General features: G+C 32.4%; 4 protein-coding genes across 5 annotated transcripts; 2 read left to right on the top strand and 2 right to left on the bottom strand.

The window, feature by feature from the left end:
- Positions 1–513: 513 nt before the first annotated feature.
- LOC144849870 (cystathionine beta-synthase-like) lies at positions 514–8483 on the bottom strand. Of its 2 annotated transcripts, none has more exons than XM_078706961.1 (9): positions 8334–8483; positions 7038–7205; positions 4402–4514; positions 4022–4156; positions 3612–3893; positions 3163–3254; positions 2556–2766; positions 2056–2161; positions 514–1543 (listed from the first exon to the last, which is right to left on the bottom strand). In XM_078706961.1, the coding sequence occupies exons 1-9, from the start codon at positions 8378–8380 to the stop codon at positions 1495–1497; spliced, it is 1203 nt and encodes a 400-aa protein (XP_078563087.1). In that variant the 5' UTR covers positions 8381–8483; the 3' UTR covers positions 514–1494. The 2 variants fall into 2 exon arrangements, with proteins under 2 accessions (XP_078563087.1, XP_078563089.1); XM_078706963.1 differs by having other exon boundaries at positions 2056–2168; positions 2563–2766.
- Positions 8484–9319: 836 nt separating this feature from the next.
- LOC144849572 (BOS complex subunit TMEM147-like) lies at positions 9320–12400 on the top strand. Its single transcript, XM_078706523.1, has 6 exons — positions 9320–9476; positions 9973–10042; positions 10213–10278; positions 10685–10906; positions 11041–11162; positions 11417–12400. Exons 1-6 carry the CDS (start codon positions 9400–9402, stop codon positions 11550–11552), a joined length of 693 nt encoding a protein of 230 aa, XP_078562649.1. The 5' UTR covers positions 9320–9399; the 3' UTR covers positions 11553–12400.
- On the bottom strand, positions 12127–13588 carry LOC144849574 (pterin-4-alpha-carbinolamine dehydratase-like). The gene is made up of 3 exons (XM_078706525.1): positions 13441–13588; positions 13006–13143; positions 12127–12695 (listed from the first exon to the last, which is right to left on the bottom strand). Exons 1-3 carry the CDS (start codon positions 13471–13473, stop codon positions 12519–12521), a joined length of 348 nt encoding a protein of 115 aa, XP_078562651.1. The 5' UTR covers positions 13474–13588; the 3' UTR covers positions 12127–12518.
- Positions 13589–13606: 18 nt separating this feature from the next.
- LOC144849573 (selenoprotein S-like) lies at positions 13607–17578 on the top strand. Its single transcript, XM_078706524.1, has 6 exons — positions 13607–13797; positions 14371–14508; positions 14747–14853; positions 15565–15654; positions 16069–16135; positions 16606–17578. The coding sequence occupies exons 1-6, from the start codon at positions 13674–13676 to the stop codon at positions 16677–16679; spliced, it is 600 nt and encodes a 199-aa protein (XP_078562650.1). The 5' UTR covers positions 13607–13673; the 3' UTR covers positions 16680–17578.
- The last annotated feature ends 7573 nt before the right edge of the window (positions 17579–25151 follow it).

The raw sequence follows: 25151 nt of genomic DNA, 5'->3' as shown, positions 1-25151 counted from the left end.
AGTTGCATCCTGAAATCCTGACATATGACACGACTTGAACCCAGGACCCTTGGATTGGTAGCCAAGCATCATAACCACTCCGTTACTGTCAACGCACTATCCAATTGGACCAGTAAACTGCGCTTTTTTCTCATTGTTTAGGCCGCGCACTTGGTACTATATCTGATCACACACAAGCCTACCACCGTGACCGACAGCTACGTTCACATTGTTCTGTTTTCACTTAACGAGACACTGCGGCCTTCAATTTTTTATACACGATTTTCCATTATTAACAAGCGAAGCCGAAACGATTCGGACCGCAGCTTAAAGATTGGTTCCCACTAGGACGTAAAGCAATGACGTAAGCAATTTAACCAATGGATTATCCGCTTGTGATTGGTCAACTCCCTTGCGCTGCGCTTACGTTGCGTCCTAGTGGGAACGCGCATCGTATAATAGTAGCCACCGAAGTTAAATGCGTGTATATAGCTTATGAACAAGTTATTTCCAAAAAAAATAAAAAAACCAAGATTATGCATGTATATTATAATAATGTATTCTCAACAATTTGACGTGTGCAAGGGTGCTTAAACATGTGCTCTTAAAAAAACATACATAACCTAAAACTGGAGTGCAGTAACAGTAGCAGGGATGAACAATAGAAAAATACCCATCTCGATCATAGAGGCCGTTTGAAACATCTATAACATACAGCAACTGTTAATTTGTAATGGAAACATCTTTTTACGGTGTAATTATCTGATGTTTAATATGTTTTTTAAACTAAATTGAATGAGCTTGTTATGTCTAAAAATGTGAATGTAAAATTTAGAAATATTTGTAACTCACTGAATGTTAGGTTTTTTAAGAAATTATTTGATAAAAGAGAAATATCTACATACTGTACTTGATTAATACGACATGCTTAATAATATTGTATTCATTACTACAACAACCTGTAGAATAGGCACTTAAAGATTCAACTCAATCTAAAAAATAACAAATATTCAGTTTTACATTTAACAGTAATGTAATATACAGTACTAAATCAAAAACATTAATTTATGCAGAAAAATACAAAAGTTATTTATTATATTATCTAGTCCGACTGTGATCTTGCAAGTGAGTGCAATTTTCCCCAATTTATGAGCATTAAAAAAATAAGCGAGGCACATACCAAATTACAAATGTGATAACCCTCTAGGTCGACCCCTACTCTTTTTTACATTCAGTACTCTATGCCTTTAACACAACTTTGGTAAACACAACATTTTGAATCTCTCTGGGAAATCTACACATCTTTAGCTAGGCCTAGATATAATACTTTTTGATAATACTACAGCATTTTTTAATATAACAAAAAGAAATGATTTAAGAACTAACGCAATTTGTAATTGCTTGAGTTTAAATTTATAGTTGAAGCAACTTGTTTATCTATTTTATTTTCATATTATTTTTTTTTTATTATTATTTACAGCATTCAAACAGCCCATATTTGGACATCATTAAAATTCAAAAGTATCCTCGCTCTTCCATCCACCCATCAGACAGAAACTTGCTCCTGAAATAAAAACAAAATTTGTTGGAAACATATCCACAACAATATAGAGTACAAAGTCTAAAGCTCTGTCTACACTATCAAACTATGTGACAAACAATGTGATGTGCCCATATCGACATGATGTCATATCACTACTATATTTTGGTATATGTTGCCTGTCGATGGACCCAACATTCAAGGGTCAGCTCTTTTTGTAGTAGAAATCACAACCAGGAATGTATTTTCTATAGTGTCCTTTTTTTAAATTTTTTATTTAGAATTTTGCCCAAAAGTTATTTTTGATAAGAATACAGACTCAGATGAATGTAGTGTAAATATTAGGATTTTCAACACCCCTATTCAGGGGACACTATATAAAGGGTGAAATTCATTCTGTGTGAAACAAACAAAAGCCTATATGTTTTAACACTACTACAGCAAACCCCCATTTATATCAGATTTTGTTGGGTCCTGATAATACATTAGTTATTCTATAATAAATAAATTAAAGAATTAGTGTTTTTTGTACTTACATGTAGTTCCTAATAGAATCTGGCAATATGACAACACATTTCTCATCAGGTTTTAAATCCTTGGCACAGTGTAAAGCAGCAGCTACTATAGAACCACTGCTGCCACCTAGAGAGTACACAAGCAGAATGTTATAAGAAAGTCATTTTCCCCTGTGCTTTAGTCAAAAGCGTTCCATACATTCATTCTGTTCAGTACTAAAGCTCTTTCTACATATCAAACTAGTTTGACAAAATAAAGTGTGATATGCCCAAATATGTTAGTGATATGACATCATCGTGTCCATAAATGGGCACATCACATTATTTTTTGTCACATAAAGTTTGATAGTGTAGACAGAGCTTTATATTCATGCAATTATGGTGGGAATTTTACCAATTCCATCTTTTCTATAGTATAATCAGTATTATACTTCCAGTAGGTAAATACATGGATTTATTATCAAACTATATTACTCGGTAAAATCTATTATTCTATACTATAAAATAAATGTTTAACTTGCCCACAAGGAGACCTTCCTCTTTGATCAACCTTCTAGCCATCTGAAAGGAGTCTTTATCATTGCATTTAAACCAAGCGTCTACAACGTTCTGATCAAGAGCGGTTGGTGTGAAGTCATGACCCATTCCTTCCACTTCATGTTTCTTTCCGCGTAGAACATTCAATGAATCCGGTAACGCTACCAATGAGCCTTCGGGATCAACTCCAATAATCTATACAGAAAAGTTTATAAAGGCTAAATTATAGGTCTATGGATTTAATTTATCATACTGTATTAACCCTGTTAAAAACCCACCCAGGGCTAAATCCAGAATTAATTAGTACTTTCCAAAAAAAGTGATTCCTGTAGGGTCCTAAAATATTCAAGGGATAAATGCAAAATGCCTACTGTATCAACTTTATGTAATCTAAGTATCAAAGGAAAATTCTATGATACAGTATCTCGTGTCCCACATGTGACACCTGCATTATAGACCTATACCATGATACAGGAAACACATATGATATGTGGAGATACAATACGGAGAAATTAAATTGGTAACTCACAATATAAAAAAACACAACAAAAATCATTGTAATTTGCTACTCAAATTTTGTTGTTGGCATACCTTGATGTTGGGGTCCCGTTCCTTCAGTTTTCTTCCAATACCAGTTAACGTACCACCAGTACCAGAACCAGCTATCACCATTGAAAGGTTTCCTGAAGAGAATACAAAACAACACATCAAACCTAAATGTTTAGATGATTTTGACTAAACATATTTGATTAGTACTTGTACAGTATCATAGGACATTCTGTGATACAGCATCTTATGTGTATCACATGTGATGCCTGTATCATGGAAAGTTAGGTTTATTAGGTTATGGTCTATGATACAGGTGTTGCATGTGAAACACATGAGATGCTGTATCACTGAATTTACCTATGATACTGATATAATTTAGATACAGAACCGAGAATCAACTGAATATTTGGAAAAACCTTTAAAAGTGTATACAACCTAAATCACAACTATATTCAACAATTATCTAAATTTTAAAATAAATTAATTTTTACCACCACATTGCGCCCATATCTCTTCAGCTGTAGAATCGTAGTGTTCCAAACCGTTAGCCGAGCTTGTATACTGGTCCAAAACAATAGAGTTTGGAATCTCCTTATTCAACCGTTTAGCGACAGTGAAATGGGAGTCATCATCCTCAAAGGATGTGCCATTCGTCCTGACAATCTCAGCTCCTAGGCCAGTGATCATGTCCGCTTTCTCTTGGCTCATACGCTGCGGCATTACGATCACACACCGGTAGCCTTTTACAGCACAAACCAACGCAACAGAAACACCTTTTTATTGAACAATTTAAAGATAACAATTACTCCAATACAGAAAACAGATTGAAATATATCACTAGGTTTTGTTCTTTTTAATTATTATCTCAGAATCTATCCCTACGGAGAAATGAAAAACAGACCTGTATTTCCAGATGTAGGTTCGATAACAGTATATCCGGGCTTCAGTTTTCCATCTCTTTCCGCTTCTTCTATCATTCGAATTCCCATCCGATCTTTAACACTTCCTCCAAAGCTCATAAACTCACATTTTCCAACTGTAATAAAAATATTTTAATATCGTATAATTATTATATACAGAAAACATGATTACTAGTATATTTAAATTATTTTTGTGCATGTATCGGTAGAAAAAATAAAAACTCAAGTTTTAAAAGTTAGTTTTTAAAGATGCCTTAGAATTAGCAAACTGAACTTGCCAGACATTTACAAAATTTGCCAAGATAAGATTACTTAAAATTTAGAGTGCACCTTTTTCATTGGATCCAAAATGTTAACTTACGGACTTGGCACTGAACACCTTCAGCCAATGGAATCTTGTTAAGTTGTACCATTGGCGTGTTGCCAGCAGCTGCCAAAATGTTTGGTAGTATTGGTGGCAGCAGTGATGGGTTCCTGTGAAAAAAAATGAAAATTAGTTAATATGATTAAAATTAAGCAAGTAATTAAGTACATTACTATTATTTGTATACTATGGTCTAAAACGAGAGCAAATTTTTATGTTTTTTTTTTGTTTTTTTATTTCAACATGCAAAAAAGTTGGTATATGTTTATGGAAACTGTTTAAAAAAAATCTGAAAGATTTTATACACATTAAGTCTGTGTATATGTAAACACAATAGCCATCAAACTCAGAAAAAAGAACCAGATGCACTGTGTATTACCTTAGTTCTTGAGGCGGAAAAGCTTCAAAATATTGAGGGCACTGCCTCCTCAATAAACCAATTCAAGTCTGTTCTTAAATAGCACTTGACCAATAAAATAAGCCAATTTATTGGACAGCAGTGAGGAGCCACATGGATTCATGAGGATATTCTGTTATCTAGTATCTTGCTGATATCATTACCATGGAAATGTCAACCCCTTACAACTCCCACCCTAGAATTTACTTAAATGATACTTTTTTCCAGCCACAACTTTAGTTGTGTTCTTATACTAAAAGGATCTTTATAAAGTTATTTAAATTTTCTCTGTGGCGGTTGCAGGTTTAGACAGAGGTTCTCTCTGACGATGCATATTTAAACAGAGGTTCTTTCATCTTCCAGCTTCCAAAAAGAACCTCAAATTTTGCAGGCGTTGATAAATATCACTTTAAAATCACTATAACCCTCCTCCTGGCACATTTTAGAATAGTGCCAAGCCTAAGAAAACAAAATTTAGTTATAGTGTTCTTGGTGGTTGTAAACCTAAAAGTGTTGTGTTCGCACCAGATGCTACTTAGTTGTGTTCTTAAGCAATGTATTTCCATCCACCGCAGTCCATGATGGCAATTAGACCTGAAAAGTGACTCCCATTAGACCTGAAAAGTGACTCCCTGAAAGGTTTCTTTTATACTAAAAATGTGAAGTAATTTTGATGGTATTGGTAGTCCAGTATATGTCGTCGAACCCACAATTTCATCACTTCTTCTGGAGTCATCTAAAGTCTTCTCTACTCTATCCTGTTCATCACACAACATTGAAGGGTATATAACAGCACATAATACTAATAAATCATAATTTGTGAAATTATAGCACTAGAAGAAAATGATCTGGTTTGAGGGTACCATTTAGCAAAGATATTTCAGACCAAGACAAACAAACATTACTTGGATAATATTACATTGTTTTTGCTTTTTTCCTAATTAAGTTTTTTTTTAAAGTTATTTATTTTTGTTTGGTTATTTCATGAATAGCTGAAAAACAGAAATAGATTTACAAATATAAAAAGATGTATTGTCCACTAAAAATTAAAATTAACCAAAGTTAAAACAATTAATTGATCGATTTTTTTTTTCAAATCACTTTTTTAGACTTTTAATTTATGCTAGATATTGATTGTTTAACCCTTTGAAGATGTGGCCCGTATCCCATATGGGAAAATTTACTGTCCCATGACGCGAGGCCCATATATGTATGAGTTGACTTTTTGGGGTCACTGAATTGCACTTTTTGAGCCTTTGACCTTTGACCTAGGTAAAAAAAATAGTTTGGAAAGCCAAAACATTTCACATAACAATAAAACCAACAATTGCAGAAAGTTAGTCATAAAAATGTATTTTGAATTTTTCCTAAACCTATTAAAAAATACTTATTTAGCCTTAGTCACTTGGGTAGAAACCTCACATCTTCAAAGGGTTAAGGGACAACACATCTTTAAGAATTATTTTAATTTAACTACTTTAAATTTAAAATATCAAATATTTTATCCATTTTACCAACTTACTATTAGTTTATAATTGAACAATGATATAATATCCATTTTTAGTATAAATAAACCACAAGTTGAATATTAGGGAATATTATACACCAAGTTGAAAATAGAAGAAATAATTGTTAGGATTGAAGTAAACGTTGATTGCGCAATAGCACAGCGATCACATCTTAACATCGCAGCAAGTAACTAACAAGCCTGTTAGAATCACGGATCACATGTTGATACAGATTTTCCTACGGGGAGAAAAACAATGAGAATTTACTTGTAAATGCCTGTTTAAATTTAAGTACTGTTGTTCTGAAAAGAAAGATAATTAAATTTAAAATGACAAAATACGCAATACATAAAGAATAAGAATTATAAAATAAGAGTTAGAAAAACTGAAGACTTTTTTGTTTTGCTGATTCAACGGCTAGTATCAAACGTAAACAGACCTTCAAATTTGATTAAATCTTATGATTTTATTTTTAATTTGATTTTTAATTTAATTTAAATTTAATTTTACTTTTAACTTAATACAATTGTAACAAGAAAATAGTATTCAAGCTAGTTAAGTCTCACTATATACTGCATGAAGTTTGTTTGTCATACTCCACTTGACCATTTGACCCAATGTTGTCACTGATCATACCGCTCACAGCTATCCTTGATTCCCTGTTCTTATCTAGCTGTTACAAAAAAAACTTAATTTTACAATATAGTAAGTTTGACAGAATAACTTACATCTTAACATTATTGTGAGGGTTCAACTCTGGGTTCACTCCAAGGTGCCAAGTGCATCGAGATACAGCATTGGGTTTCTCGGGACGTGTTCCTTCAATTGCAGGCTTTGTTTCCACAGCGCTAGATTTGTTTCGACATGTTTGCAATGCAGCTGCCTCTTGTGACATCCTAAAAAATAATTTTATCATGTTTCATGTTGACAACATTAATGTTCCACATTCCTAAAGCTTTTCCCCAAACTCAAATTATCCTTAGACCTTAAATATAGGTGATAGTGGAGGTAAAGTGCTGTCAGTGATTCCCTCGAGTAAACTGGTTTTCTTTCAGAATGTACCGCGTTAATTTGATCCTCTTAGGTAATTTTTTTATCTAATGTAGCACATGTGCTAGAAACTGCCGGCAACATTCTACAAAGAACATTAATATTCTTTATTGCGGTAATCATTTTTTTTTTATAAAATCTTACTAAAAAGTTTAGCTGGCCATTTTTTTTTTTTATTTTTTTTTTTTTAACCTTGGGGATGCTACTTTTATGGTATTTGTATGGCCTATTCATTCCATATATACAATATAAATTCCCCTTTAACACCACAGGGTGAATTTACCAACACCTACTGAAATACTGGTAGATAAATAATCTTTTGAAATAACTATAAACCGCCCCATGACGGACACACAAGGTCAATTTTGGCCGACGACAATCCAGGGCAATTCCATTCTTGTAATGTAATGTCATATGCAGGTCAACTGTTAGTACTTTTCCATCATTCGTTGTTTTCAGTGAATTCTACGATAGTATTAATAGTATCACTCCATGATAGTATCAAAGATTCTTTTAATAAATACATATATTTTGTCACAAAAATTATTTATTTAGAAAATGTGGACATAATAATGTCTAATTTACTAATGAGTAATGTTAAGATCTAAAGAATGCATTTTGGCAATTTTGGAACATCCTTATGCGTCTCGCCTAACTAGTATATTACAGATCAGTAGCAAAATACTTAAATAGCCTGACCATTATTTTCTAGTAATTAAACCAATATTTTACTGTCTTTTATTAAAAATAAACATGTGAATGTAGATTACATGGCATGCATGGGTAATGAAAGGGTAGGACCGATTCAGCCAATCGAGGTCACTGTATACGAAGTCTGATACGAGATCCAGGGCTTAAAATAGATTTAGGAGCAGACTATATTAAACAATCTACGCGCCCAATTTATATTCTATCCGCATTCTGAATGGAAATATCAATAGTCAGTTGAAATGTAACTGTTAAAATGTACTTACTTTAGAGAATTAAAAATAGAACTTGATTTTCTAATACACCCATTCATGATTATAACATTAACTCAACTTTTCCTATTCCAGCTAAGTAACACGCGTGTGCAGTAAGGCCTCTAATTGTATTTTTAGGCTTTGAACGGAATGACGTAGCAGGCGTCGCGTCGTGCTACGTTTGGTCGAGATGACTTTACGTCGGTGATGTCAAAATACTGAGCTTTCCTATTGGTGGTTGATGACATTGACTTTTGCAGTGCAGCCTTTCAGCAGTTATTGCGAAATCATGTTGCTGCCAGGTCACTTGCATGCTGTTGTGCTGATATCGTTTTTGTAATAGGCCTATTGTTTGTTCAAACTTTAAAATACCAACAATAGATGCGCGCAGTAAAAATAGTTTTTAGTGTGCAAACTTGTAACAGACTATGGCAGCGTATTCAAAAGATCCACAACTTTATATAACAACAAAAAACAATGTTTTATAGGCCTTTTAATTTATAACTATTTCAATATTACATTTTCTTAAAGCTGAACTTTTTACATTTGAATATAATACAACATAAAGTATTTACAGTATTAATTTTGTTTAAGAGTAACATAATTATGCTTAAAATTAAAACAAAGTAACAGATACACGGGTATTTATTAGAAGATCGACGGGTAGCCTATTATTTATTAGAATATCGGGCTAACAGCAGCCAATATAAATAATTCCAACAAATTATTTCGGTATTTATAGTAATTAACTAATAATCGATTATTAGTCCTCATCATCCTGAAAGAATTCAATCCGTCTATTTATAAGTAGGGACCTATATTTGTACAGTACAGCATATATTTTTGTTCAAATGCGGATTTTAACACACTAAGCACCATGCGGCCTTTTTCATCTTTTGCTGAGTTGTCAATCCAGACGCAACTATTATGTGTGAATTCGACGTGCTATATGAAGAGTGTGCAAAAGGGGCGCAGTAACGCATGGTCATGAAAGACTATTTTGAAGACACTGAATGTGCGACTGCGGTGTACTATACTTTGTAGAGCGTAGATACTTCGTCGAATAAAGCGTTGTAAAATGACACTTTTTCATTTTGGAAATTGCTTTGCTCTGGCGTATTTGCCACATTTACTTATTTACAAGTGTTCTGGTCTGTAAGTAGTGTATTTGACTATTTCAAACATGATAAAATTAAATCTCGATTAGGCATAGGCTATAGCCAGGCCTAGTCAGAACTGTGTCCATTATGTCGACCGACAAAGCCCACCACGACAGGCGTCGGACCTACATGAATGTGTAGGCCTATGAACGCCAAATCCAGCCCAACAACGCCTGCTCCAAGTATGAAACGGTTACAGTGGGTTTGTATGGCCTTTCTTATACTGTACTACTATCCATGGGAATTATGATTTACAGTATTTTAATGTCTAGCCTATAAGGCTATATACTTAATTAAACGAAATAAATATTAATATTATTAATTAATGTTTTTAGGCTAGCCAAAAAAGTATTAAATAGACTCAGAAAGGTTAGCCTTACTTTCAACAACAAACAAATAGAATCAGTGAGTAGGATTAGAAAATTAATGCTTTAGGCTTATATGACGAATATGAATTATGATTGATTTTGTTTTCTCCTCAATTCTTTTAGGTCAGAATATAGTGCATTCTGGAAATGTGTGCAAGCTGGTATGGCTTATTTATTCACACAGCTTTGTAAGGTAAGTTTTATAATAATAATAATAACATAATTGTCCGTTTTATTGTGAAGTTATATTATATTATACACAAAGTATATAACACTGTATTAATATTTTTTAATTCACTTACTGAGTACTTGTATTACAGTATACACAAGTTTTAAACTATAGTTTGAATTGTTCTCTTACAGATGCTGATATTAGCAACATTTTTTCCAGCTACTGAAGTATCTGCAACTCATTTAGATATAGTAGGGGTAAGGCAAAAAAACATATCCATATAATTTAAATTTTGAATAATATTTGTATATACAATATTTACAAATAAATATTGGAATGTTATCAGATTCTTGAGACCAATCAATCATCCCTTTTTTGTCTAAAGGTACTCATTTGGCTGTTTACAATAATTATGGGAAATTCAAATTAATTTCAACATTAATAAACTAGAAGGGCACTCAAAGAGCTCAAACCTCCGCCTAGGCATATGAACATTGAATCACATGTTCCCATATAGCTATGAAACCATCCTTTAAATTCTTATGAAAATCGGGCAATAACTTTTTGAGTAATCCTGCTGACAAAAAAATAGAAAGAAACACCCAATTGACCGCTCGCCATTCTCAGCCTCCTGATAGTCTCTCCTGATCACTTTCTCCACAGGAATTCATGAAGTGTACTGTAGATTTCGGAGACCTTGTAGGAATATATTTTATAATGAATAACATACCAGGAAGAGGTGATATGAAATTTATGATAACTGGTCTAGGATGGGCTACTGCTGAGCTCCTTTCAACCCGTTTCCTCCCGTTATGGGTCGGTGCACGTGGAACGGAGTTTGATTGGAAGTATATTCAAATGAGTTTTGATTCTAACATTAATCTGGTAAGTTTATATTTACATTTTCTGGCATTTAATTTTTATTGTAAAGCGCATCAAGACATTTTGCATTATGTGCAGTACTATATTTAGTCCAAATTATTGTTAAATAATCATGCTTTTGCTAATTTTTTTTCTAGATTCAACATATTTCAACTGCCATTTTGGTTTGGCTTTGGAGTCGTAGCGATCTTAATAAATCTGTTCGTCCCGCTGTATTGACGTTACTCTGTATAGTCTGCTACAAACCAGTAATCGTAGAGTAAGTAAAACTCCAAAATCATGAATATGTTTTTAAAATTTCCTGAAAACAGTTGTGGGACAGTCCAATTGTGTACAGATCTCAAGATCTTACACAGTTGTCTAGATGTTTGTTTTCTGTTCATATTGCACATATGTAAACAAACCTAAATATGGTAGTGATATGACATCGTTATGTCCACATATGGCACTTTTTTGTTCCATAAAGTTTGATAGTGTATACAGAGCTTTAGAATATGATTATTTTTTTTCCAGGGTTCTCGTTTTTGCCACTGGTCTAGGCCCATGGACACTGCTGCTCATCAAGGCTCTCTTCACCCTCTGTATGGGACTTGTGACCATTAAATTCTACATTGGACTCACTCAATCTCCTGTTAACTCTCATCACTAGGTGCTCCTACATTTTAATTCTCTATTTATAAATAAATCAACTTTCTTCGATTTGGGCGTTTCTACGTTGGGACGTCTTGCCAGTATTACATGTGCAGCACTGTACTCGGGCGTGTCAGCTGATTTGGTCGAGTTAGGGTGTGGCCTTATATTGACACAATTAATTCCATAGTGAGATTGATTAATCAATGTATTGATATGGAAGAAAACTGTTGTGTTAAAGTAATAACAGTTCTGTTGAAAATGTACAATGTTTACCAAATTTATATTGTGTATTTCCGAAATGTAAAAGATAAGGCAATTTTTTTATTGTAAAAGTATGCAATAAATCAGAAGTTATAAATAGTTGTATTTGCAGAGGTTTTCTTAGTCAAAAGAAAATTCAACATGTTGAATTCTTTCCTCATTCCTTTGTGTTTTTTATTGCGATAACCTTTTTAGCAGAGATTTTTACTACATACAGTACTATAAGATTGTACCATGATATAATGTTTTTGTTGCACCCATCTAATGTGAAAGTTATCCAATGTAATTGCAGTACAGTATAGATTTAAATAAACATACTCTCAAGTCAGTATTTTTTCCCAAAAACTTTATTTCATCCAGAATCATAATAAATAAAAAGAAACACACTGTAAATTTAATGTTTTTACTGTACTTTTGTAAGCTTTGTGCAAAAGCTTATTGTTGACTTAACAATAACCTTAATATTATACAGTAGTATAAAGTTTAAATGTGAAAAATAAATGTATTTCACAGTAACGTATAAATAAAAATTGTACCCAAAGATATTAACAACATAGCAAAAATATATATATAGGGATACATAAGTAATGTTTTTTATTCAGTTATCACAATTATGTTGAACTATAGAATAAGCCATCACCTTACATAATCAGGAAATGCGACATTGTTAAAAATACGACCTTTGACCCTTTCTTTCAAACATGATTGGTTGAGGTAGTATTTAGTTCACTGATGCTGCTGTTTCCATAAAACTGGCTAGTTTAACGTCGTTGTCTGAAAGGCCGCCCACATCGTGAGTGCTCAAGGTTACGTCTACTTTGTTGTACACATTAAACCACTCGGGATGATGGTCCATTTTCTCGGCTTGTAACGCAGTACGTGACATAAAACCGAAGGCCTAAAAAAAAATTTGAAGTTTGTATGGTTAATATCAATTATGTTCTTTATCTATTATGGGAAGCAAAGATTATTTTAAGAGTCTGCTGTGTACTGTATACCAACCAGTATTACTTTTTATTGTTTAAGTACCATGTTGTGTTCTTTGAAAATGGTACCAGTATAAATTAGTCACTCAAAAAAGAGGATCTTAAAACATCTGGTATGATAAGAACAATTAATTAATTCCGTTTTTAATTATTGTTTAAATTGCAATGTTTTAAACAAACATGTAATTTTCTGGTTAGGCAAGTACAGTCTATACTAGCTACCTGATTGAAATTTTTGAACATAAATGTTTTTTTAATAGCATCTCTATTTTCTACTTCTGCCCATCCGGCTGCTAGCAAATCTGCCAACTTTTGTGTTCGGTCTTCGCCACTCAATTTTACTTTTTTAGCTGAAGATGCCTAGATTAGGAAAAATGTATTAATATTAACAACTATATGTTGGTGCATTTAAATAATCAGCCAACAATTGCCATGCACAGGATTACACAATTTAATTAAACCAATAATATGTGTAGGCCTCTAGGTAGGGCGATGATGCGTTGTTGTTGCACACAGCTGATGTGCGAGGAGTATGATCGCCGCCCCTACATGCTACGTACCTGGGACCAACCAGGTTTGCATTCAATCATTATAATTTATCGAAGTATCCACATTTATATATTAACAATTAAATGTTAGGCATTCATATGCACTTACCATTCTTGCAAATAACCCTAAAGATGTTCTCATAACACACTTTAAGAACAAAGTAAAACTGTATTTTCCGCCCGTCCTATTTTTTCACCGAATAAAATTCTCACACGCTTCTTAATTTTTTTTCTATTGCGCCCTCAATAGTTTGGAGGAGGGCTGCTGAACTTCGACCTTTATCAACAACAAAAAATGCAAAGTTTTTGTTAAATCACACGTCAACATTCTAAATAAAAATCATGGATATGGGCCAGGCTGAAGAGGCTCAAAATATTGAGAATCCAGAAGAACAAGTAACAGTGCAGCACCCAGAAAAATTAGTTAATGAAACACCAGAATCATTTGTTAATGGGTTTAATTTAGGTAAGAAAGGTGGTACGTAGGCTAGGTGGTAGGTAAAGTACAGTAGCCTATACTTATTAGGCCTAGCTGGTTTGTTGGCTGGTTTATTAAAGCTACACGCAAGAGAGGGGAAACCCCCTCTCTCTAAAAAGCTCTAGTTAGAAGATTTGCCAACAATTACTAGGCCTTAGACTTAGATCTACCTGACCATAATAGTGTTTTTAAAAAGAGATACAATTTAATTTATTATAAAAATGAATATTAGGCTAATTTATATTAGGAATAGGCCTATATAGTCTTGAATTAGTTAGTAAGTCTAATATATATAGGCCTAGGCCTATATTTAATTATTTAAAAAAAGAAATAAAATCATTACAGTTTTCCACCCATGTCAATTTTGAGTTGATGGTGATATGTCTTTTTCCAGACAGACGAAAGAGGCTGGGTAAATTATAGATATAGCCTAAAAGGAATCCGATTAAATTTTACAATAAAATGGGCAGATTTTTTTCGCATCTTCAATAATACAGTTTTAAAATAGAATACCAAATTATCATTTATATTATTCATATTTATATGTATATCCTATTTCAGTGACTGAAATCATTGTAGGCTATGGATGGTACGTCATATTAGCGGTTGTTGTCATTTTTTACCTGCGACACAGGTTTAGATCCAACATATCGCAGTTGATGAAAGAAAAAAGTGACCGGGATTATTACAAAAAATATGGTAGGTTGTCGTGTTTCTATTTTTAAAAATAATTTGAAACGGACATGATTTGAACTCTGGATTTGCCTACTGTACTATTCCTGGATTCAAATTCAACTTAAGAATTATTTCATCATATTTTGCATTTCATTCTAATCAGATAACCCTTTAGGACAATATAAATTAGCATTTTGAACATGATTTTGTTCTATATAATTGTTTGTTTCAATTGTGGGTCAAATTTGTATTTTTTGTTTAGACACTAAAACTGCTCTTGCACGTCAGGAGGGAAGACAGCGAGCTTTAATGAGAATGCAGGAAGAAAATGATATCAAGGCAAAGGAACTCTGTGAGAGAGAAATGCAGGTAGCTTCAAAACAATTTGTACTTTGCTATTGAAAAATAGTGCCCGCAATTTTTAAATGACACTATTTTACAAACGCCTAGAGAAAAAAAGTAACATGAAAAACATAGGGGTTTTTTTTAACCAATTTTATTCAATAATCAGCCCAGAGAAGAGATGGGCACCACTGGGAGATATGGCTTATGCCTGTGTATCGTATCATGATAACTACTAATTCCCCTATATGAAAGGACTTGGTGCACTGTATCTCATCTGTTACACCCCTACGATCTTCTAGGTCATGGGACAACTTGTACTAGACTATTCAATAGAACAAAAGGCAATCTGTACATACAGTCACAATCAAATAAAAAAATGGAATCCAATAGAACTAGCCATAGCAAAAGGGGCATGGCAATTCACATAAAGAAATATATTGTATATCCCCTAAAACACAAAATTGGGCTCTTGTGGGACTATAAGAAAAAATGATTGGTAAGCATTTCTTGTAAAAAATGGCTTGAGAGATGCCTACATCCAGATCAAAAGTCAATACTGGGACTATACCCAGGGATATGCATGTGAAAAGACATCAAGTTAGAACTGAACAGGATTAGAACTGAACAGTTTAATAATTCTTTTTATCTTTAAAAATACTGTACTGCTATAAACTCCTAAATTGTGGCATCTGGGATTTATTTTTTCTTAAATTAATGAAAATTGTTTTATTATAGAAAGAAGAGGAGAAAAAATTGCAAAGGATAGAAGAATGGGAGAACCATAAACAAGGGAAAGCCTACCGCTCCAAGCATTACCAACCAAAAGTAGGTTTGATTAAAAATGTTGTTTTTGGATTTTCATAAATTATTAATTCTTTTTAAAAAAAAAAGCCCCAAACAAGGTAAACAAAACTTTTGAATTATTAATTCCTTTTTGAATAAACCAAAAATTAGCAAAACTAACCTGCTTGGACAGCTTTTCATTAGACAGAATTGGCCCCTAGAGGTCAATCTGTTTAATGACATATTTGTCATTTCTTCTGAAGAAGCTGTTCAGGCAGGACAGCGAAACTATCAAGCAGGTTTTGGTTTATTCAAAAAGGAATTAATAATTCAAAAGTTTTGTTTACCTTGTTTGGGGCTTTTTTTGTGATTCTATTTCATTTACTTGAAATTGCGGTTATTTATCAAAACTTAAACCGTACAGAAATTATTTGGCGTTTTTTAAACCTTGTTTAGGAAGAAGAACCAGTTGCGACGAGTAAAGAAAAGAAACCTAAGCCTACATCAACATTCCGGCCTGATGGTAAAAACATAATACTTTATTTCAACCATTTCCTCCCTCAGTTACCTTGAAAAATTTATTTGAATGACAAAATGTCTAGAAAATATTTATTTTTAAAAAACTTTATAAAATTGTTTTTAGATAATTGGAATCACCAAGTAGAAACTGTTCACATTATTTTTCGTACAATATAAAAAATATTGTAATTGTAGTTTTGCGTCAGGGAGTTGAGTAATTAGATGAAAAATATTAAAATGTGTATATGAAAATTTGCTTTAATGAAATTAAGACGATACAGAGATATTTGGCCATATCACTACCATATTATGGCACATCACACTTTTTTTTGTCAAACTAGTCTATTAGTGTAGACAGAGCTTTCCTGGCTTTTCAACCCAGTTACTGAATGTATCCTGTAGTAGTTGTTTAATTAATATACATTTGATAAGAAAAATTATTTATCATTCATTTCTGATTCATTTAAATTTCAGATTACAATCCTTTAATGGGCAATGCACGCAACAATGGTTTTCGACCTCGTCAAAGGTCAAGCCGAGGCGGATGAGGTTAAAGTATGCAAGTTAAATGCTAATGAGAGAAGACACTGTTTGATTTCAGATCTGTAAGTCTTTGTATATTTCCCAAGCTGAGATTAAACCAGTGGTCTTACTTTCTTAGTTAACTTGCATACATTACAATTGAAACACCTAAGAGATAGATTTCATTCACAATACCTTGTAATATCCACAAATCAACACAAGAACAACTTATGTATCGTTATTCTTTATGCTCTAACATCATGCTATGATCTCTACTGCCCTCAACCTCTACTCTTGTTCCCCTCTTGCATAATATCCACAAATAAGCGCAAGAAACACCCTGTATTAATAAACAATGTATGTATCTTTATTGGTCACTCTCTAAACTTATGCTCCAACCTCTACCGCCCTCAACCCCTACTCTTGTTCCTTTCTTACTTATTCACTACTGAGCTCTAACAATTTCTTTCCTCAACATCCAAACTCCCAAAAGTATATTAATATCAATACAGTGTTCATTGCCGGTACTCTATACTTGTATACTGCCCTCATCTGTTAGGTGTTTCAAATTGTTTTTTGGTAAACTGACTCAATTTTGTCCTTACAATACTGCATTAATATACATCAATTTTATTATAACTAGTCACTTAAACACTACAATTTGTTTTGTTGTCATTTTTAATTGTTTTTTATATATATATAAATATAATTTTCTTTTTATTGCATTATTCTATATAATGTTTTGTGTATATGATGATGTTTTTTCTCTTTGAATAGTAATAATTAAAATAATCTAGTTTTGTAAGGACGAGATGTTAGTCTAAATGAAGCGTATCATGTAAATAGATGTTACTAACATGTTATGCTGAGGAAAGCTTGCCAGAATCCAATAATATTATTTATAATAAATTATAATTCAGTTTAATCTTGTGTCGTTCTTTAATTTAAATAACCAGTAACGTTAACAAAGTGAAAAAGGTTCGAAATTTGGCCCAAAAAAACCCCAAAATTTAAAAATATGTTGAGGTAAGATGCCCAGAACACATTGATAATTCTGCTAATGTCAATTATGATATAGTAGCCAATTATGTTAAAAAATAAAAGGGTTGAAATTTGGCCATTTGTAGTCGCGTGCAAACGCGACTACAGCTCACTATGTCGGTCGGTTGGTCGGTAAACACTAACTCAAATTTGAGCATGCGACTGCCTTGGCCTTGTTCAAAAATTTCCCTGTACTATAGTATAGGAATTTTTCAAATTTCGACCTTTTTATTTTTTGACATAAATGGTTACTATAGGTCTATAAGATGACAATAAAGCAATGTATGTGCATATATAGCAATACTATTGCATAATAATAGTATTTTAAAGTGCGTATTTTGGCCTTTTTCGAAAAATGGCATAATTTCGACCGTTTTATTTTTTGACATAAATGGTTACTATACGTCTATAAGATGTTATTAAAGCAATATATGCGCATATAGCAATATTATTGCATAATAGTATTTTTAAAAGTGCGTATTTTGGCCATTTTTTGAAAAAATCACACAAGTCGTCCAATTCTTCCCCTTTCTTGACCAATCAGAGCACTGACGACGTCACTACCACGTTTCAATTTTTGAACAATTGGAGCACTGGAAAGTGACGTAATTAATATCTGACTTCTCCACCAGTAGAACGTAACGCAACGTAATGCAGCGACATATCGACGCAAAGTGCTGTATTGCGTAATCACACATGGGAACCGACGACGCAACAGTGCTGCAAGCATCGCCACGGGAAATCAAATCAGTTTGATTTCATGCAACAACGTAAGGCAAAACAACACTGGAAAACATAGTACAGCGCTTACTCAAAAATATGTGAGGTGAACCAGGTCAAAGTCTATGGCATGCTAACGTTGACACGCAACAAGCAGGTTTGATTTCACATAGACGGGGGCAAACACAATTATTGGAAGGCCATTTCATTACGTTGCGTCGGTTGCGTTACGTTGCGTCGCTAGTGGGAAATCTAAACAGATTGCGATTATATTGTTTTTGTTTGGTTTTTTTTTCTGTCAGGCTTACCCAACTCAATATTTATATTTTAGGGATTAAGCCTTCCATCTGTTTTAATGGATTGAAAAAAAATAATAATAAAATAAATTGAATTAAATTGATACTCCTCTATATTATTTTTTGTTTAATGAAGAAACTATGCTTTTAAATTTAAAGAAACTACTCGTCTTCTAATAGTTTGCTCATGATATTGTGAATAAAAAATATTTGGACAAATTATTATGATCATCATTAGTCTGGTCTCCGAATTGGAAACACACAAGCCTCGCTACCACGTCAAGGTTGATGATCAGAGCGAGGACACCTAGGGCAGGTAGCACTTGTAATGGTGCTCCTTGGTGTTTGTTAATAAAAAACATAGAGAAACATAATATATCATATCAAGACATGCATAAGAAAACATATACCATATCAAGAAATGCATAAGAAAACATATATATCAAGACATGCATGAGAAAACATCATATCAAGAAATGCATAAGAAAACATATATATCAAGAAATGCATAAAAAAACATATATCATATCAAGAAATGCATAGAAACATATATTTCAAGAAATGCATAAGAAAACATATATCATATCAAGAAATACATAAGAAAACATATATCATATCAAGAAATGCATAAGAAATCATATATCAATCAAGAAATGCATAAGAAAACATATAGCATATCAAGACATGCATAAAAAACATATATCATATCAAGAAATGCATAAGAAAACATATATCATATCAACTAATGCATAGAAAAACATATATCATATTAAGAAATGCATAAGAAAACATATATCAAGAAATGCATAGAAAAACATATATCATATCAAGAAATGCATAAGAAAACTTATATCATATCAAGACATGCATAAGAAACATATATCATATCAAGAAATGCATGAGAAAACATATATCAAGAAATGCATAAGTATGTAAGTAAAACACTATATATCTAGAAACATTCAAGAATATACAGTAATATATCAAGAAATATGTAAGAAAATACAATCACTATAACAAACCATTTTCATTCTAGAAATATGTAAGGAAAATACATAAAAACATATTTATCATTAAAAAATATATTCCTAAATAAATATGAAATTATACACACATTGAAAACAGTACAAAAGTAGAATAAATATATGGAAAACCGACCGACCAACTGACCGACCGACATAGTGAGCTGTAGAGTCGTTCGCGTTTGCACGCGACTAAAAAAATTACACAGAAAACAATCAGTATCTGCATAAATAAAACATTTAATTTATCAAAATGAGTAAACATTGGCATATTGTTGAAAAGAAAAACCTAGAAAAGAAAATCAATATTATATTTATAAAACATTAGCATAATTGTATCAATTTAAACCTGGACAAACAGTCAATACTTATCCCCAAAATATTACCATATATTTATCAAAATAGCTAGGACAACATTCAACATATGTAACCATTATAAAGTGTGTACGATAAAGCATTTTGTATATTTTGAGGGAAAAAATAGGAAATGATAAATATTTATTTAACTAGAAAAACATTCAATATATTTATAAAAATAAAACTTTTTGGGGCGAAAACAAACCCTAGAAAACCAAATAACTAAATAATATGTATAAAACAACAGGTCAATTATGAGGATATTAAAAATATATATATATATATATATATACAGAGAAGAATATTACATTTATCGTGAAAATCAGTAAAACATTAGCATATTTATTTGATCACTAAATACCTAGGAAAAAATCCAAAATATTTATAGAGGGAGGTGTTGTGTAAAAAGCAAAGGCAACAGTCCCTGAAGGAAAATGTGTTGCTGGAACAACTCAAAAGAGCATGCTAGCCTGGGCTAGAAATGTCTAAAAAGGGATAACCTGATCGGCAGCAGCTAGCTATCGATGAAGAAGGTAATAGGACACATGCACCTCATTGTAAGTTTTTCAATTGAATAATACAAAGAAAGAAACCACTGATAACAGGTTCCAAGAAAAGTAAAGTATTGGAAGAACCAGAATGGTTAGTAATTTGGATGGACTGATCATGGACCTCCATGGACCAGTCGCCAATCAGCCAATACCCCACTTGAAAATAGTCACATGGAATGTGCGAACTGTGCAGATGGCTGATGGAGATGAATAGAGATCAATTAAAGATATTGATACAAGATTAACAAAAACTGGTAATGTTAGGCTTACCATGAATATACATTCTTGAAGTGAAAAACAAGAACAACATGCTATATATGCAATATAACGTTATTGAAATTAAATATGAAAGACTTATGACCAGAATTGAGTCATTTCTGTCAATAGAACGTGGTTTACATGCCAAGGAGATATAGATAGAGTCTATGAAAAGAAATAGACGATTTACTGGATTACTATAAAAAAGAACTTGGACAATAAAATGGGCAGAGGAGATAAATTAATGACATTAGCTAATAATTATAAGTTTTTAATTTGCAAAATGGTTTTGCAAGGAAGAACAATTTATAGAGATACAAGCGAATGCAGTAAAAAATTGCCATAGCTATCCTAGAGCTGATGTTGGTTCAGACCACAGCCTTGTTTCTATTATGATGAAGGATATTAAAAAAGTGGAATCTTTAAGTCCTGGTGTTCGATGCCACTCAACAGGAAATTAGGATACAAATAGATAAAAGACAACAAAAATGAAGGAAAGTGGATTCATGAAGAAAGTATGTGTAACAGTGCAATTAAGCATATGAATTATGTCAAAGGCTAGAAACCAAAAAATCCATGGATTACTGAAGATATGATTTTTTTTACATATGGATGAGAGAAGGAAATGGTAAAATAAAAACAATTACTAAAGTCTTAACAGCTATGGTGAATACCTGACAAGGTAAAGGAAGAATGGATTTCAGTAGAAAGTGTACGGAAATTGATCAATCATAGAAAAAGGGAAGTTGCTTTACAGCAGTGAAATAATTAGCAGGAATTATCAAAAGAGAAAGGACATTATTATTGGTATTAGAAGGAACTATATTAACTGGAATCTTTATTTAAGTCGCAGATGGAAAGAATATATAGAATACATATATGCCGCCGATCAGAGACAAATAAAATGTTCAAGAGAGGGAGAAGTAAATGATAAAAGGATGGGATGTTTTCTTTCAAAGATGAGGTAAGGAAAGGCTTAATTGGAAAAACTAAATATTGGAAGGCGGAAGGAATAGATAGAATTAAAATAAAGAGGAGATATATTAATGACATTTGCTAGCAATTATAAGTTTTTAATTTGCAAAATGGTTTTGCAACGAAGAACAATTTATAGAGATACAAGCGAATGCAGTAAAAAATTGCCATAGCTATCCTAGAGCTGATGTTGGTTCAGACCACAGCCTTGTTTCTATTATGATGAAGGATATTAAAAAAGTGGAATCTTTAAGTCCTGGTGTTCAATGCCACTCAACAGGAAATTAGGATACAAATAGATAAAAGACAACAAAAATGAAGGAAAGTGGATTCATGAAGAAAGTGTAACAGTGCAATTAAGCATATGAATTATGTCAAAGGCTAGAAACCAAAAAATCCATGGATTACTGAAGATATGATTTTTTTTACATATGGATGAGAGAAGGAAATGGTAAAATAAAAACAATTACTAAAGTCTTAACAGCTATGGTGAATACCTGACAAGGTAAAGGAAGAATGGATTTCAGTAGAAAGTGTACGGAAATTGATCAATCATAGAAAAAGGGAAGTTGCTTTACAGCAGTGAAATAATTAGCAGGAATTATCAAAAGAGAAAGGACATTATTATTGGTATTAGAAGGAACTATATTAACTGGAATCTTTATTTAAGTCGCAGATGGAAAGAATATATAGAATACATATATGCCGCCGATCAGAGACAAATAAAATGTTCTCTTTAAGAGAGGGAGAAGTAAATGATGAAAGGATGGGATGTTTTCTTTCAAAGATGAGGTAAGGAAAGGCTTGGAAAAACTAAATATTGGAAGGCGGAAGGAATAGATAGAATTAAAATAAAGAGGAGATAAATTAATGACATTTGCTAGCAATTATAAGTTTGTAATTTGCAAAATGTTTTGCAAGGAAGAACAATTTATAGAGAGATACAAGAATACAGTATAAAATTGCAATAGCTATCCTATAGCTGATGTTGGTTCAGACCACAGCGTTGTTTCTATTATGATGAAGGATATTAAAAAAGAAGTGGAATCTTTAAGTCCTGGAGTTCGATGCCACTCAACAGGAAATTAGGATACAAATAGATAAAAGACAACAAAAATGAAGGAAAGTGGATTCATGAAGAAAGTGTAACAGTGCAATTAAGCATATGAATTATGTCAAAGGCTAGAAACCAAAAAATCCATGGATTACTGAAGATATGATTTTTTTTACATATGGATGAGAGAAGGAAATGGTAAAATAAAAACAATTACTAAAGTCTTAACAGCTATGGTGAATACCTGACAAGGTAAAGGAAGAATGGATTTCAGTAGAAAGTGTACGGAAATTGATCAATCATAGAAAAAGGGAAGTTGCTTTACAGCAGTGAAATAATTAGCAGGAATTATCAAAAGAGAAAGGACATTATTATTGGTATTAGAAGGAACTATATTAACTGGAATCTTTATTTAAGTCGCAGATGGAAAGAATATATAGAATACATATATGCCGCCGATCAGAGACAAATAAAATGTTCTCTTTAAGAGAGGGAGAAGTAAATGATGAAAGGATGGGATGTTTTCTTTCAAAGATAAGGTAAGGAAAGGCTTGGAAAAACTAAATATTGGAAGGCGGAAGGAATAGATGGAATTAAAATAAAGAGGAGATAAATTAATGACATTTGCTAGCAATTATAAGTTTGTAATTTGCAAAATGGTTTTGCAAGGAAGAACAATTTATAGAGAGATACAAGAATACAGTATAAAATTGCAATAGCTATCCTATAGCTGATGTTGGTTCAGACCACAGCGTTGTTTCTATTATGATGAAGGATATTAAAAAAGAAGTGGAATCTTTAAGTCCTGGAGTTCGATGCCACTCAACAGGAAATTAGAATGCAAATAGATAAAAGACAACAAAAATGAAGGAAAGTGGATTCATGAAGAAAGTGTAACAGTGCAATTAAGCATATCAATTATGCCAAATGCTAGAAGTCAAAAATCCCATGGACTACTGAAGAGATGATTTTTTTACATATGGATGAGAGAAGGAAATGGTAAAATAAAACCAAAGTCTTAACAGCTATGGTGAATAACTGACAAGGTAAAGGAAGACTGGATTTCAGTAGAAAGTGTAAGGAAATTGATCAATCATAGAAAATAGGTTGTTGCTTTGCTTTACAGCAGTGAAATAATTAGCAGGAATTATCAAAAGAGAAAGGACATTATTATTGATATTAGAAGGAACTATATTAACTGGAATCTTTATTTAAGTTGCAGATGGAAAGAATATATAGAATACATATATACCGCCGATCAGAGACAAAACAAAATGTTCTCTTTAAGAGAGGAAGAAGTAAATGATGAAAGGATAGCGTGTGAAATAAGGAAAGGCTTGGAAAAAATAAATATTGGAAGGCGGAAGGAATAGATGGAATTGCTAAAGCAATTAGGAGAAACAACAATAACAGAATTTAAAAATAAGGTACGGAATATGTTTAAAATCAAAGATATGATGGAAGAGAAAGTAAACCTACAAATATGTGAGGAACACAGACTGTAAGTATCATTAAACATATACTTCCAAAATAAAACTCAGAATAGAAATGAATAGTAGACTGACATTATTATTCTCAGATTATATTGGAAATTATCAATTTGGTTTTGTTAAAAGCAAAGGTACAAGAGATGCTATTTTTACGTGCGATGAGAAAAGTCATAAGAACATGACAATGAACTATACTGTTCATTATGTCACTATGTTTTGAAAATCATGAAAATACTTTTTATAGGATAAAGTGGTTAGAAATGATACATACTGTATTTTAAACAAAATTGTTGTTGATTACAGGCGTTTATTATGGGAGCTATATGAAGAGAGGAGGGAGATTAATAAAAAAGAACAAAGATGTGTAGAGACGTCAAAGAGGAACTATGTTGCCTAATTTATATTATATAGAAGGAATTTCTACGAGCAGAAGCTTTGTACTAAAGGAGTCAAAGTAGGGCACTTTAATAATACAAACAAAAAGATTGGCTGATGACAAGGTGGTAATCGCAAATACTAATGGATAAAATAAATGAAGCAGGAAAAATTATGGAAGGAAGATCAATAATAGAAAATTTAATGTCATGTGACAGTGCCATAGACACGAGAATGGAAGTGGTGAGGTGATCACAAAAAGAGGGAACAAATCCCCTGTGAAGGACACAGGGTATATGCAAAGGTTTGTCAACAAGTGGTAAGGTTGAAACCTTATGGCCCTCTACTCTTTATGAGAA

Source organism: Antedon bifida, chromosome 8, assembly GCF_963402885.1.
Source record: "Antedon bifida chromosome 8, ecAntBifi1.1, whole genome shotgun sequence".
In the NCBI taxonomy this organism is placed as follows: domain Eukaryota; kingdom Metazoa; phylum Echinodermata; class Crinoidea; order Comatulida; family Antedonidae; genus Antedon; species Antedon bifida.
Note: the sequence above shows the minus strand (reverse complement) of the source record. Positions and strands in the feature narration are given on the sequence as shown.

Coding starts and splice junctions, on each gene's coding strand:
- LOC144849574 (XM_078706525.1), bottom strand. CDS start 13,473: ATGAGAACATCTTTAGGGTTATTTGCAAGAATG. Junction 13,144..13,440: donor TAGGGTTATTTGCAAGAATG/GTAAGTGCATAT, acceptor TTCCTAATCTAG/GCATCTTCAGCTAAAAAAGT. Junction 12,696..13,005: donor TGTTCAAAAATTTCAATCAG/GTAGCTAGTATA, acceptor ATTTTTTTTTAG/GCCTTCGGTTTTATGTCACG.
- LOC144849573 (XM_078706524.1), top strand. CDS start 13,674: ATGGATATGGGCCAGGCTGAAGAGGCTCAAAATATTGAGAATCCAGAA. Junction 13,798..14,370: donor TGTTAATGGGTTTAATTTAG/GTAAGAAAGGTG, acceptor ATCCTATTTCAG/TGACTGAAATCATTGTAGGC. Junction 14,854..15,564: donor TCTGTGAGAGAGAAATGCAG/GTAGCTTCAAAA, acceptor GTTTTATTATAG/AAAGAAGAGGAGAAAAAATT.
- LOC144849870 (XM_078706961.1), bottom strand. CDS start 8,380: ATGAATGGGTGTATTAGAAAATCAAGTTCTATTTTTAATTCTCTAAA. Junction 7,206..8,333: donor TCTATTTTTAATTCTCTAAA/GTAAGTACATTT, acceptor ATTATTTTTTAG/GATGTCACAAGAGGCAGCTG. Junction 4,515..7,037: donor CCTCACAATAATGTTAAGAT/GTAAGTTATTCT, acceptor TTTTTTTCACAG/GAACCCATCACTGCTGCCAC.
- LOC144849572 (XM_078706523.1), top strand. CDS start 9,400: ATGACACTTTTTCATTTTGGAAATTGCTTTGCTCTGGCGTATTTGCCA. Junction 10,279..10,684: donor CTCATTTAGATATAGTAGGG/GTAAGGCAAAAA, acceptor CTTTCTCCACAG/GAATTCATGAAGTGTACTGT. Junction 11,163..11,416: donor TACAAACCAGTAATCGTAGA/GTAAGTAAAACT, acceptor TTTTTTTTCCAG/GGTTCTCGTTTTTGCCACTG.